We start from the raw sequence: 14,604 nt of genomic DNA, 5'->3' as shown, positions 1-14,604 counted from the left end.
AGATTATGATCTTAAAAGAATTCTGTGAACTAGTCTGGACCTTAACTTTTGTCATCAAGTATTCTTAGTCATTACCTGCTTAAGCCATTTTTAGTTACTTTTAAAATAAATGCACTCCACACATTTATTTATGCTAACAAGACAGCCCCAACAATGACAAGTTTTTCCTTTTCATACTAAGAACCAGTCAATTCAAGTTAACAAAACAATAAACCAGATACCACCACAGTGCACATTTATTAGACAACCAAAATTTAGCTTTAGATTTATAATACATTAACAAACACAAAATATATATTTTATAACACCTTGCAAAAGAAATCAAAACTGAGCAACGTGCAAATCTAAAAATGCTGGGAGATCAAAATAGGGAAAATTCTGTACAAATGTAATATAAAAATATGTTTCCATATGAAAGAACCCTCTGTTTGAGACTCAGTCAAGAACTGCATCTCCTATGTCTTTGTTGCTGCTCAAGTATTGAGCAGCAGGAAAACCCCCAAGAACTACTCCCCTCCCAACCCCTAAAAACATCCCACCCTAGCAAGCCCTGCTTGGATCACCCTCTGCTTTTCAGAATCCAATAGGAAATGGGAAGAGTTATTCTATTTGTTTCTAATTCATGCTGCAAATGTTGGGAAAGGTCAAGAGAAACACAGCAGGCAAGCACAGGAGAACTTCCTCAAAGATTGCTAGATAATAGAAGAGCAGTGCCCAGGTGAATGATTTCTTAAGGTAGGTCAGTGGTGGTGAACCAGGGTCACACCAAAAAACTCTTTCAAGAAGGACAGTAGCAGTTAAGAAGAGAATTTTCAACACATATTTAGATGGCTACATTAGGCTGTCTGAAAGAAGGAGACTAATTACTTTGGAGGCAAAAGGCCTTAATCTCCCTGCCCCGAGGTGATGCCTCAGCAGATCTCTGATTCAGCTACAGGATTAAACCATTTCTTTTCCCAGACAGCAGCTGCCTGCCTGGGCAATGCTCTTTTAAAAGCAAGTTTCACTTCAGCTGGTTAGTGGAGACAAGAGCAGAATGTTTAGCTTGGTGTGGTTTTCTGACTACTACTCCCTGGTGGTCAGTGCCACTGCTCCTGAGGCTATTCTGGGGCTCCCTGTCTCCTGCAGGAAGTGACTGATTACCCCAGAGTGACAGCACCATGGCAGTAAAGTGTTTACTCTTAGGAAGTGGCTTCATCCTTATGCACTCAGTTTAACCTGCTTGTCTGATAGCTTGCCTACGTCTTCAAGCATAAAGTTCATTTTACTGCTAGTGAAATGACAATTCCAGGGCAATTACCAAATTCCTGGATTGCTTGAAGTAATCACAAATTAACAGCAGACCTATTCTTCTATTTTCCTAATAACAGTACCTAAGTAATTTCCCGTGAAGCTCTCACTAGACAAGTGATGATGAGATTTAAAAGCCACTTAAAGGTAGTGAAAAGCACAAAGTCACCTTTCTTTCCCTTTGCCCCATTTCTTGTGCAGTACAGCTCAGGGGTGAGATTATTCATATGCATTGAAAAGACTCTTTGTGCATAGGTCTAATCTTGCTAGAACTGAATGTGAAATGAGATAAATTAAGATCAAGGTTTTCCAGTCTAAAATTAATTCTATTTAAGGGAACTCAGCCTGCACAGTGGTATTTTCTGTAATCTAGGTCAGGAATGTAAGGTTAATAACTAACATTAAATGCTTTCTAATTAAGTGAGGCATTTTTTATAATGGTCTTCAGAACATTACTGAGACTACAGTGTAATGCTGCACCATTTTAGAGAAAGTCTAGACTGCAATCAGTGCAGCTTATAAAAATTCATGTGGTTCTTGAGCCCAGATTGCTACTGATGTGTCTAGGCTTGTTTAGGTACATGCACATTAGCTGCATCAGTGACTGCATGAGTGCAAATTCATCTTAAGCATGAGACAAAAAACCCAAAAAGCAGGCTCTTATTCCAGTAATGCCAGATTTTCACACAAAATCCACTGCAGAGCTGAGGACATCTAACTCTGAGTTCATTTAGAGTTTAGGCCACTCTGAAATGGTCAGAGTATCAGTTAATTCAATTCGAGATAAAGAAGTAGTCACAGAAAATTAGAAATCAAAACTATATGAAAAAGTTAATAGGGGGGAAAAATTATTGGCATTCAGTAGCAGGCACCTCATATATCTAGTTAGCAAAGATTCAATTATTATGTGAAGAAGACAAAAAAGTGAGAAAAGTGGTACCTGTGAATTAGTCAATCTCATATATGTGTGTGTGTGTGTGTGTGTATATATATATATATATATATATATATATATATATACACACATACACATACATACACACACACACACACACGATCACTGAAAAATCACTTCAAGTATTCTCTATGACAGCCAGGAAGAGGTACAATAAGCAACTGGGAAGTGAGTAAAAACTTTGCAGATTCACCCATTTGGTAAGAACCCAATGCCAGTAGAGACAGAATGAGGAAACAGATTGCAGTGGTGACTGAAATCAATACCAAGTAAACAGCAGTCCTCCTTTGAATAATTGTCAACTCAGTATTAAGAACCAGCAATGACAAGCTACTCATTTTACTGTTAACTTAAATTAACTTACTTGGAAGTTGATGAAAAATCTTAAATTCTTTTCATGTTAAATTATGTATCAAATCAGCAAAGAACATTCCAAACTTTAAGAAACATCTTTCCCTTTTCTGTCAACTTGGTGTCAGGATCTAGGAAGTAATGTTAACTCAGAATCACTTTTATGTATGTTTAATGTCATTTGACTGGGATACTATCCCAGACAGGGAAAAAAAAATGAACAATACCTTTCAAGATCAGACTTGCAAAGGAATTATCAGCTAGATATGGTGACCTTCTTCCTACATGACTATGAAAAATTTGAAAAACCTCTTTAGAGTAAAACTGCTTCTGTCTGCTTCTTGAAGTTGTCTTTCAGTTGCAGGGGTATCACCATTCCTCAGATGTGTAGCAACTTGACTGTCAGAAGTGAACAAACAAGCTATAGCAATCTTTTAAAATATTTTACATTCCTCTCTAGGCAGCTAAGCAAAGACTAAAATAGTCTCAAAAATCCCTTATGTTAATTTGAACAAGCATTGATTTAACTTTAAATCAAACCTTGAAATAAATATTACATATGGAAAACATAATATTGAAGTCTGGAGTCCTACAAAGACAATACTGAATGTGGCCAAGCCTGCTGGTATTGACCTCCAAAAGATGAACAAGATTAGGATTAAATAAAAAAAAGACAACCAACCAACCAAAAAAACCCAAATAAAACCCCAAAACCCCTCTTCCACAAATAAAACCCCAAACCAAACACCAAACTGAAAAAACTGCCCTGTCTCAAATGGAAGTTTTACCTCTGTCCTATAATATATAAATTTTTTCTGGTCAATGCCATGCCTCCCGTTTCAGAGACGTAACAATGCAGTACCATGAAGCTGGGATCCAAAAGTCTCTTCACTTTGCCATAATACTGTAGACCTTTTGCAATTAATTAGTTCCTATTAGAAAGGCAGTAGGTCCTCTGAAATATGTTCATGTTCTTGTATAACAGAAACTGGTAGGAAAGAACCAATTCAGATTCAAAAGTTTGGGTTTTTCTCTCTCCCCCAGTTCAGATATGCTGAGTATCCGATGTTGGCTCTAAATACTGCTGACATTCTCTGTCACCACTTGGTCCCTTCATGTGGACCTGAAGCCTCTCAGGCCTCCAGAAGTATCTGCACTCCCAGAGGAAAAAAAAAAAAAAAAATCACAATTTGGTTGCACTTCCTTCACTGTTTATTACAGTCTGCATGGTGGCTTTAATCAGAACATTCTTCCTCTACCTCTTTCACCTTGTCAACCTCAACTTCAGACTGCAAAGAGGCCTGAGGGATGCAGCTGAATGTTCGGATGCTGTGTGGATCCACTGGTGGCACCAGTGTGAGCGACTCCACGCTCAGTGTGTCCGTGTTGTCATCTGTGAGTAAGGATATTGTGGGCTGCTGTGCAGGAATCAGGCTGGGAGACAGGTTGGCTGTTTCTGTGTCACTGGGTTTTACAGCATTTCTGCTGGACTTTGAAACAGCTGAAAGAGTTTCATCAGTCAACATCGTCTGACCGGAACTGGCCGTCAGAGGCTGCTCTGCAGCTGAAGCATCATCTGAGGAAAGAGAACACCAAGGACAATCAATACTCCAGTCAGTATGCACATTAAGCCTAACAATACACCATATTATTCATGAGTGTTCAAGAATAACTGGGTAGAAAACACAGTTCTGTAAAGCACTACGCTTACACATCCACATTTTAGTAATTAGAAATAAACCAAAATATTATAAAGGCATAACCTAAAATGCCAATAGGATTATGTTCTAATTAGGAACCAGGCAATAATGTACATTTAGTATTAGAATATGTACTAATATTAGAAATATTCTTAGAGAGAGGAAGTTGAGGGAAAGAAAACCTCTCCAGTATTTAGTATGAACTAAAATGAACCCACTACCCCTTACCAGGAAGATCTTTAGAAATAAAAGAAAAAGCTGAACCACCACTCTACAGGCAGCTTTCCCAAAAGGTGGCCTGTTTCTTACAAAAATTTGGAAGTCATTCTCTCAGTTCATCCTCCAGATTCACATTTATGTGACACCTCAACCACAGAAAGCAGAATTATGGCAGAAGGATCAGAGATCATTTCCTTACTGCAACTGAAAGGTGCTGCAAGAGGCCTGCTTTACACAGCCTTGTGAGACATGGGGGTTTTGTCCTCCTAAGCATGGAGCATTCAACACTCAAAACTGAGAATAAGCATAAATGCTACAGAAAACTGATATGCTGCTGCACCTCCTACTTTATGAAAAAACCCTCCAGCATTAATAGCTATTTGTGCTGTCCTTTCCCCCTAAAAATCCTAGTGAACTGTCAAGCAAGCTGTTCATTTGGCTCAGGATGGAGAGGGTATGGACAGGATGAGGTGATACAGCCTTAGATGATCAAGTATGCCCAGAAAAGTCAGGTTTTTTTCTTTTCAGACTACAATAATAGATGCCATTAAAGTAACAGGTATCCAGCTTCAAGACAGACCAGTTTTAAAGCTTTTGTAAGAAACAGCATGTGTTCAAGTGTACAGGAATCTGCAGAAAAGCTTACAAGGCAATGTAGTGAATACAGAAGCTAAGAATTAAGTCATGGTTCTAATACACAGTGACCTTAAAAATATTTCCGTTTCATTATGATTCCAATTAGTCCTAGAAAAGAACAGAAAGCATGAACATAAGACAAAGGAAAAAAAAAAAGGAAAAGCAAAGTAGAAAATGGAATGAGTATCATTAAGGTATCAGTGGATAACACTAAAATTACTGATTTTTTTTTTACCTTTCTGGTAAGATAACCCAAACAATGGTGTATTCTCACTCCAGAAATGACTCACATGTACTTTTTGCTGAATTGATGGCTAAAGCTTCTTGCTTTGATAAAAACATGATTTATAGATGGTAAAAAAGTCTACTATTAAATAAAAGAGACATCAGTGGTTATTTTTGAACTCTAAGGACAGATTCAAAGTAACCCTACAGATTCTTTATCTGTCAAGAAGCTTTAGTGAGAATGTAGCAACTGATAACAGAGGAAGTGATGCAAGAATTACACGTAAAATGAACTGCTAAAACAATGAAACACAGGCTCATTTCTCTGAATTCCAAGTTAAACACTAACATTTCAGTATGCACAGAACAGTGAGTTTTTGCTTTATGAACCTATACAATCTTAAAATGACATCAAATGTTCTTTGCCAAGATAACTTTTTAATCTTTCTTACACTATAGCATGAATAGTCACCCAAATTCAGGATTCAGAAACCTGAGGCATTCTGATAAGTAAAGTGTTATCAGTCAATGGCATTCGGCTCAGAATGTTGTATACAGCACATTTCTATTTAACTTCTGAATCTGCACTTCATTTCTTAAATCATTCCTTCCTCTCTCCCAATAGAACATCAATGTCTTTTCTTAATACTTTCATTTACTGAAATGATGAAAGACATTATATTCTTTTGTTATGCTGGATGTTTTGGTCCCTAAATCCTTTCAGGGAGGTTCTAAGTTAATGCTGAAGTGACTCCCTTCTTAATGCCACAAACAAAAAGTATTTGGAAAAAGTCTTCATAAAAAATGTATCTGGAGTTAACAAGTCCAAACTTTCTATACAAAGGTCTTAAAAAACATCAAAAAGAAAGATAAAAATATCAAAAACTGTGAGCAGAACATGCTGCCCAGTATTTCAGTGGCAGCATTCGTAGAGAATCCAAGATCAGAGCTCTCCTCTGCTTCCCTCCAGCTGTTATTCACTATTGCTAGAAGCCAGTCTCTCTACTCTCAGGATGTCTTTAGTCACTGCCAGCCTCACTTCCATCACTGTGGCACTGAATTTCAGGGAACAGTGGCAAATTGCTGTAACCCAGGGTGGCACTACTGCCAAAATGATCAGAAAGCAAATCCCAACACACAAAAGGGTGGAGGAGGGAGAGTTCTGAACATTGTCTAGAGCTCACAAGAATGTCTGTCTTTAAGCAGCTACCAAGACAGGTACCAAGCTCTTGCTTCTAAAAAGTTTCACATACCCAGTATGTTTACACATTAATTTCTCTACTTAATATCTGGAACTTCTCTTTATACTATATATAAAAATACTAACTGGCTTTCAAAAAACCCAAACTCCCAACATTTTGTTGCAGTTTGATGTTTGGATAGAAAGAAAATTTGTAATTTTTTTCTGGATAAAACCACCAGTCACTGAGATATGTTCTGCTCTTAAATATCAAAAGGTTATTACCTAATACTAGAAAACAGCATTTCTATTTATCTCTCCCCAGCCTTGATGTACTTAGGCAAGAGTGTTCTGGCACAAAATATATGCCAAATCTGCAACAAAACCAGGGAGAGGGAAGTCAGTTTCTTAAAATGGTTTTGATCCTAATACTGTGCTCTAACAAACAGCCATCCATACCTCCAAACTTATTGTACTTATTGAAAAAAAGGTGTAATTTTGCAAGTTTTGGGGTATTATTAGCTCTCTTTGGATGCAGAGCCTTCAACAGCCTTACATATTTTTCAGCACTTCTTTACTGCTGCCAAGATTGTTACAGCAAAAAAACCCAACTAAAACACTCAACTTGTTATATTAACTTATGTTAAGAAGGGTTATTGTGAAAGAAGTTAGAAAATAACAGAAAAAGAAAAGAATCAATATCATCCACAGAGAAGTGTCCTCAGCTGTACAGCAACATACTATGAAAGGATAACAAAAATACAAATTACAAGACATTAGGCAAAAAGTTGCAAATTAAATCCATAAAGATGAAAAAGGGTGTTTATAAAATATTAGCAGAGTAAAGTATTTTCATGCCACAACAGTAACAAAAGAAAAGAAAATCAGACACAAGTTCAAACAGATTATATAACAAAGGTCAGCTGGAGCATATTTCCATATTTTTTTGCATCTGCTCCTCCTCCTCACCTCCTCAGGTAAGGACAATCAAACAGTCCATAAAGTCATCTGCCAGAATCTGATGATCACAGAAATATAAAGCTTGTGTCATCAGAGTCCAGGGACAGTCTTATGCTGAATGCCTGTCCATTTGACCTGTGCTATAAAGAGAATTCTTGCTGCTGGCCAAGGATCTGCATTACTGTCCATTCAGGAGCCTGTGTTTACTGAATTTCACTACAGCCAGGGCTGCCCTGTGCAAATGAAGACATGGCTGCTTTGAAGCTGGAGGCTTGATAGCACATTTTCCACCTTTGGCACGAGTGCCCAGAGACATGGGAGAAGCTGCAGATAAGGCTTTCAGAACCAGCTCATTATTGCTTTACAGTTCTCCCAAACAAAACGTAGAGACAAATATTATGACGCTTTCTTCAGTTTCCTACCTCACTGTCACTGCTGTCAGCATGGAAAGCAAATATGTTCTATTGATTGTTATGGGCTTGTGAAGGCTTATGGAGAAACCTGCCTGAGTGGGTATTGCGGGAGTTTCTGCTGCAGCTGCTGCTGGAAGGCCTAAACCCAGTGTCCACCGTGACTGTCAGCCTCCGACAGACTAAACACCCGCCGGCGTCCTTTCCTGCCAGACCTTACTAGAGGGAAACACAGCCAGAAATCATACAGAGCCTTCAACAATGACACAGGGGAGGGAAACTGGAATGGAGACAAAGGATAAATGTTAGAGCAGCAACAAGAATAAGTGACAAGGACACACCCGTAACTGCTGATATCTTGAATACAATTTGACACCACACCAAGAGCTTTCTACCTTTGGGAAATACTTCTGAAGCAGGAAGTATTCATTCTTTAGAAATAAATGAGTTTATATGAATTTAATGTTTTGTTTCCTATCTGAAAATGTAAGTTTGGGCTATGTCTGGCAATACCAACAGCACTTACATGAAGGAGGGCTGGCAGGCATTTATTTGCATTACAATCTACTCACCTGCTTTAGAAACTTTGAGAGAAGTTCTTTACCACAAATTCTGGTGACACAGAATTATTCTCCTTTCCCCTGGCCATGAATTATATGCAGTGCAGTACTGTGCAGGTGACAACACTTCAGACCACTCAGCCCTACTATTCTGAAACCCAACAGCAGCATTTACATTTGGTTTATGATAAAGCCAAACACAGGGTTTGAAAAGATAACAGCAGTTCAGATGATGATGCTTGGTGCATAGAAAGTTCCTAGAAAAGAAACTTTCTAAGAACAAAAGTACTTCCTCACCTAGTCAAAAAATTACTAGAACTTCACAGAACAGGAGGTCAAACCACATTTACATTACTGATTATAGAGGGAAGAGACAGAAATGGTTTCAATAGGAAGGCAGGCACTGCTCTTATAAGCTCTCCAAGCTTGATTAATCACCCTCTCCTTGGAATGGAAATTTAATTTCACAGACTGGAATCCAATATGTTCTCTGTAACAAGGGACAGTTCTTGGTACTTATTTTAGATCTTTTATCATCAATACCTGCCAGAAGCACAAAATACAGCTTAAGTGGCACAGATCAGTGCCTTGTGAAGTCCTCATTACCTATTGCTCTGATGTAAACATTTTCTTAAGTACTGAAGCCAATTGCTTTTTAAAACCTAAGACAGCTTAAAAAGTAATAAAATACAGCACACATGACATTAATACATTCGTAATTCTGGAAAACTGCTAACTTACAGTAAGAGAGCTTCTATATCTAATCCTTGGCTTATATGAAAATAAGCACTTTAAAGAAGTGTACAGTTCCAGCAGGGGTAGCCAAGACATGACTGTATTCTAAGCTCTGAAACTTAATGATTAAAATCTGCCTAAGGAGAACATTTTTACCTTATGCATAGCAATATTTTAAAAGCACATGATAATTAAAAAAAAAGTAAATACAAAGAACAAACCAACCTGATAGCAGCACTTGCAGAACCCGACACTAATTTTTCTGTCTTGCTAAGCATTCTGCTTTCTTTAAGGGATGAATTCTGCTTTTTCAATTTTAAAGAACAATAATCTGGTAAAGGGCTAAGCTAAATCCCCAAACACTGCAAATGGGGGAGTTGCCAGCCTTTGAAATATCTTTGCCATAAAGCAGCTTGACAACTACTAGGTAGGATAGCCAATGAACTTGGGAATCAGGAGATGATTTCACTCATGACAAAGCAACTGATGTAACACTGTGGGACTGTTTGATGCAGGTATGAGTGATAACAAGTAAATTATTTTTAAAAAACTTGAACTAACATAACTTTTCCCTGTGACACATTTTTGAAAGCTCTTTTGCTCTTTAATCATCAATATATCCTCTATGTGGTAACATTTTCTCTAAATTAACGTGCAATTTGTCTTTATTTTGTTCTCATCTATCACTGTTTCATGTAAAAATTCGTGTCTATGTTTCAAATCATGTTTCCTGAGACAACTCTGTGAAGATTTACAAGTACCATCTCAAATATATCAAACCCTGGCCAGTTTAAATCTGTCAATAAGACTGTAGCTTAGGACATGATAATCACAAGATCACAGTATAAAAAGCTGTGTGGTTTAAGATGTTGTTCTTAAGGAAGGTAGTTGAGGTACTTTCCTTGAAGTCCAGATAGGCATCTCCCCTTTATCTAGTCTGGTCTTCTTGACTGAAGTTCCTGAGCAACCCAGGATGCTTTTCATGCTCAACAGCTTGAGCAGGTGCCAGAACAAACAGGGGAGCAGGGAAGGAGGGGCAGAGAAGGGCACACACATTTGTGTGTGTGCTCAAAATGGAATGGGAAATGAGACAGAGTTAAATGTGACAGATGGCAGCAGCATTCAGGGGCTACCTTGGGACATAAAACCGATTTTGGTAACTGCTTGCTGCTCATCACAGACTGGTTACTTCCTCCTCAAAGGGGCTACTTCACATCATGCAAGTCACTGCTGAGAAGCAGAAGAGGAAAGGCATTTTAGCTTCAACTGTCCTCAAGTGGTTAAGCTAAGGGAAAACCACTGCTTTACACAGAAGTGAGTGAATACCAACAGTTGTTTCCATATCCCATCTGAGTGGTCAATATGACCTGATATAACACAGACTGTGCTCGTGGCACTGTCACCTCCTTCAGCAGTTCTGTTCAAGCACAAGCCCACAGAACAGACACCTGCACATGCCAAACAGAGCCCCACTTTCATGCCACATCCCTGGCAAATTTCCACTACACAATTACATGTAAGTACTACAAAAGGGAGAATACTCCAAAATCACAGTAAACTGGTCAATCGGTTAATGCAGAGACACTGATCCCAAGAATGACACTACTGAATGGACACTGAGATTGGCAAAAAGTGTCAAAAGACCTCTGGGTTGGGGAAAACCCTTCCTACATTCACAGCTCCCAGAAGACCTAGATCCAGGGATTTCAGAATTCTCACTGTCTGTACTAAGAACCTTGAGACACCATCAGACACTCAGCCACAGGTTTCAAAGCACTACTTGTGTTCATTACTGCCTGCAACTACACTAAGCAGTTTGGTACAGACCAGGGCAGCAGCTTTGAAGAATTATGCACACTTATTGCTTTAGTCTCATTTTAGGAACAGTTTCTGTGCATTAATGAGATTCTTTTAGGAAGAAACTAAACTATAAGATATGCTGCAGCTATGCACCAAATACACTTCCAACACTAATAGCAACATATTAGTCTGACATGACCACTGGTCCTTTGAACAGCCACATACACAGCAGGGACCTTGGTCCTAAAGGTCACAGCAAATATGGGCCAGCAAAATCCCTAAGCCATGTGCATGCACCTCAGTACCAACTGTGCATTATCCTGCTGCAATAAAATACCTGCTCATGCACATAAAGTCACTGTCTTCCTCTCTGTAACTGCCCTCTGAGGAGAACCAGAAAAGTCATCCCTGCAGCAGGTTAGTGCAAATTGCCAATTTGGGATGAAGCAACTGATGTATATTGTCAGGTTCATTTCCTCTGACTTGGCTGAAGGTAACTGGGCCCACTGGTAGGACCCAGAACTGGATCCTCACAGCTACATTTGCTAGAGCCTCACATAAAAAAAAAAAAAAAAAAAAAAAAAAAAAAAAAAAAAAAAAAAAAAATCAAAGCACACCCAAAGACAGTTTTCCTGCACACCACGTGACATTTTGCACATACTTTATGATTAAGTCACAATGAAGGTCAAGGTGGGCACTTCATACAACCTAACTGGCAAAGTGCATACTGAAAGCAGGCACTCCAAAATACTTTTCCTCTGGTTTTGGTTTGGGGTTTTTTCAGTATTTTTATCTTTACTTTTGAGGGTGATAAGGGTAAGGAAGAGTTTGGTGTTTATTGTTTGTTTTTCTTTTTTATTTTGGAAATCAATGAGCAGCCTCCTGTCATCAAGCTTTTTCAAATGCAGGAAAAACAAACAATTTTATGTTACACAAATGCCAACATACTGTGTAAGCAGACTGCAATTTTGTTAACTACAGTCTGTGATTATTCTTCAATAATTCACTATCTTTTGATAGCTGAATGAGTAATTGTATGTTCTCGATCTATGCATTTTTTTCATAGAAGCCAGATTATGTGTGCTTGAAAGACCTCAATCTGAAACAAAGCATAGTCTTGCTTGATATTTTTGTGAACTAGCTTGAGTTGCTTATACCTACAGAAATAATACAGATTCTTTCTTTTCCTTTCCTTTACCACAGTTTTCTCTTAGACACTTGGTAAGAGCCTGTAGTTGCATTTCTCTTTCTGACCACAGAGGATTCAAATACAGCAGAGAACACTGTACATGAGCCTTTTTACACTGCTAAGGAGAAACATGTCATCAAATTCATGTTTTCTTATAGTGCCAATCCAGCCTGAGGGTTCTGAAAAATGACAGCACTTCTCTGTGCAATGACTACATATTACCTGGGCCATGGAGAGACTGGCTAACAGCAATCACTTGCCAACAGAGAAAATATTTTTTTTAACAGATGGTATATAAAAAACCATTCCAAATTTTATTCTGAAATTACACATATTGCAGGACTATTTTGTCTATAAGTTAGTCTCTCAAGGTAAAAGATGCTTTTAAATCTAGAGTCTGGCTGCTAGAATGCTTTAAATATTTCTTGTTCCTTACCTTCATCACCACCCTTTCATTACCCTTTCCAGCAGTACTTCTTGCAGGGACACTCACTTTAAACATGTAATGCACACTGGTCTGCTGACACTGTTCAATGAAACCTAAAAACACTCAATGCCTAAAAAAAGTTGCATCATTTCCTGTAGGACTGCAACAAATTTTAGATATAGATAGGCCTTCCAAATAAAGGCAAAATGGCATCTCTTAAAAGGGGTAGCCATAACAACCCTCTCAAGGGATGATCTACATCAGAAGTGACCATTAAAATGAGGGCTTGCTTGAAAAGGTCTTGAGAATCAAGTTACTTCTATTGTTTTATAACCAAAATAAGGTGGAGTAGGTCACTTCTAGCATGAAAGCATTGCAGGATGCACCCTTGTCTAGCCTCCAGCCTGAGGCTTTGCCTCACACAATTTGCACTCAGAACAGACACCATTACAAGATTTTCTACAAATGCTACATAAAAAGGAGGAATAATGCAACAAGAAGTTCCAGTTTAAGCATAACCACTAAATATACTGACCAATGCAAACACATGCAACCTACATTTGTGAAAGTTACACTGTCAGTCTATTTATATTGCAGCCTTTTCTGCACCAATGAAACAGCCTCCTGAAATGTGGAGGTGTTCAACCACCAGTGTTATTGCAAAAACTACAATATCAACATCCTAAATAATTATGTTCAAATATTTCATATTTGGCCCAGTGTTACAAATCAACCTGAGGATCAGATAAACACACAAGAGCTAATGTCACCTAGTTCAAAAAAAGATTCTTCATGTGGGAATCAACTTATCCACTATGATGGAAGGCTAACAGTTTACATTACAGGTTTATTCAAAGCAATACTTCAGTTAAAACAAACCACTGACAAAAAAAAACCCTCAACATTCTAAACTGTTTGTGCTAGGAGAGAAGCCAGACAAGCAGGACATTATTTCACCAGTACTTAAAAGTCTCTACTTAAAGAAGCCAAGTATTTAGAGTTCCAGAAAGCCAAAGAGATCACTACAATTTATACCACAATTTACTTTTAATTGGCTTAGCTGATTAAGTGATCTAAAACCATAAAACCCTACTCTTTTAATCCAAGAACACAGCAACTTAATTTTACAATGAACTGCTCTGTATCCCTTGGTGCCTAGGCTGAAGGTGGTGAGTGAATACCTGCTGGGCTCTGAGCAGCAGAAGGAGTGGATGTCGAGCTTGCAGTCACTGAATCACAGCGCCCTGTACTGCCACTGCCACTGGAAGGGGATGGTGACGAGAGTGGGGATGGATTGTGCTGATTTATGCACTGGGCTACAGCAAAGCCTGCAAAATAGGACAGTGAAGTTTACAAAGTTAAATATCATCTTAAAAGAGTTAAGCTGTTGAACAAATTGGGAAAGGGTAAAAGCAAATCCTGAATCAAGGTGATGCCAATCTCCGGCAGTGACCCAGAGGATGTGCCCTCTCCCACCTCCATCCTGGAAACCAGAAAAGTCTGAATGTACCTTATTGAAAACAGGCTACAACTGCTGATCAATGAATAAGGAAAGAGAGTTTAAGGGATTCAAAGCATATTAAAACTTAGAGATTGCACAAACAGTCAAAACATATCAAAACTCTTCAATTTTTGATATAGTCAATTTATTCACATGTCACAGACCTTAACATGATAAAGAAAATAATTAAGGCAAAAGTGAACAAAAAACCTCTTGGACAGAAGACTGACATTTTTTTACTGACATAACTTCAGAAAACTTTAATCAATCACATCTAATGCTGGCATTGAATTTCATCCAGCCTCTCACAAACTAATTTTTTTCCAGTCTGAACACTGGAAAGATCTATACAGTGTCTGACAGCACTTCTTAGATGAGTCATTTTCTGGCTTCTAGTCTAATACTTCAATCTCTTTGCAGTGTAGCATCCTTTTCTTTCCTAACCACCTTGCATTCATTCCTTTCT

At 38.3% G+C, this 14,604-nt stretch overlaps 1 protein-coding gene across 6 annotated transcripts in view; it reads right to left on the bottom strand.

The window, feature by feature from the left end:
- Window positions 1-218: 218 nt before the first annotated feature.
- CLEC16A (C-type lectin domain containing 16A) overlaps window positions 219-14,604 on the bottom strand; it is a 59,399-nt gene continuing 45,013 nt past the window's right edge. The window contains exons 22-24 of one of the 6 annotated variants that reach the window (XR_007778799.1): window positions 13,819-13,965; window positions 3,385-4,172; window positions 219-2,995 (exon numbers count right to left, since the gene is read on the bottom strand). Coding sequence is in view for 5 of the 6 variants with exons in the window: in XM_050979967.1 (XP_050835924.1) it covers window positions 3,832-4,172; window positions 8,022-8,141; window positions 13,819-13,965 (608 nt within the window). In the remaining variant the exon portion in view is untranslated. Of the gene's footprint in view, window positions 4,173-5,206; window positions 5,260-8,021; window positions 8,146-13,818; window positions 13,966-14,604 lie in introns of those variants that run through there. The other 5 variants (XM_050979967.1, XM_050979963.1, XM_050979964.1 and 2 more) reach the window with 5 other exon arrangements.

Source organism: Serinus canaria, chromosome 14 (assembly GCF_022539315.1).
Source record: "Serinus canaria isolate serCan28SL12 chromosome 14, serCan2020, whole genome shotgun sequence".
NCBI lineage: Eukaryota > Metazoa > Chordata > Aves > Passeriformes > Fringillidae > Serinus > Serinus canaria.
The sequence above is the reverse complement of the archived record's forward strand: the minus strand, read 5'-3'. Positions and strand labels throughout refer to the sequence as shown.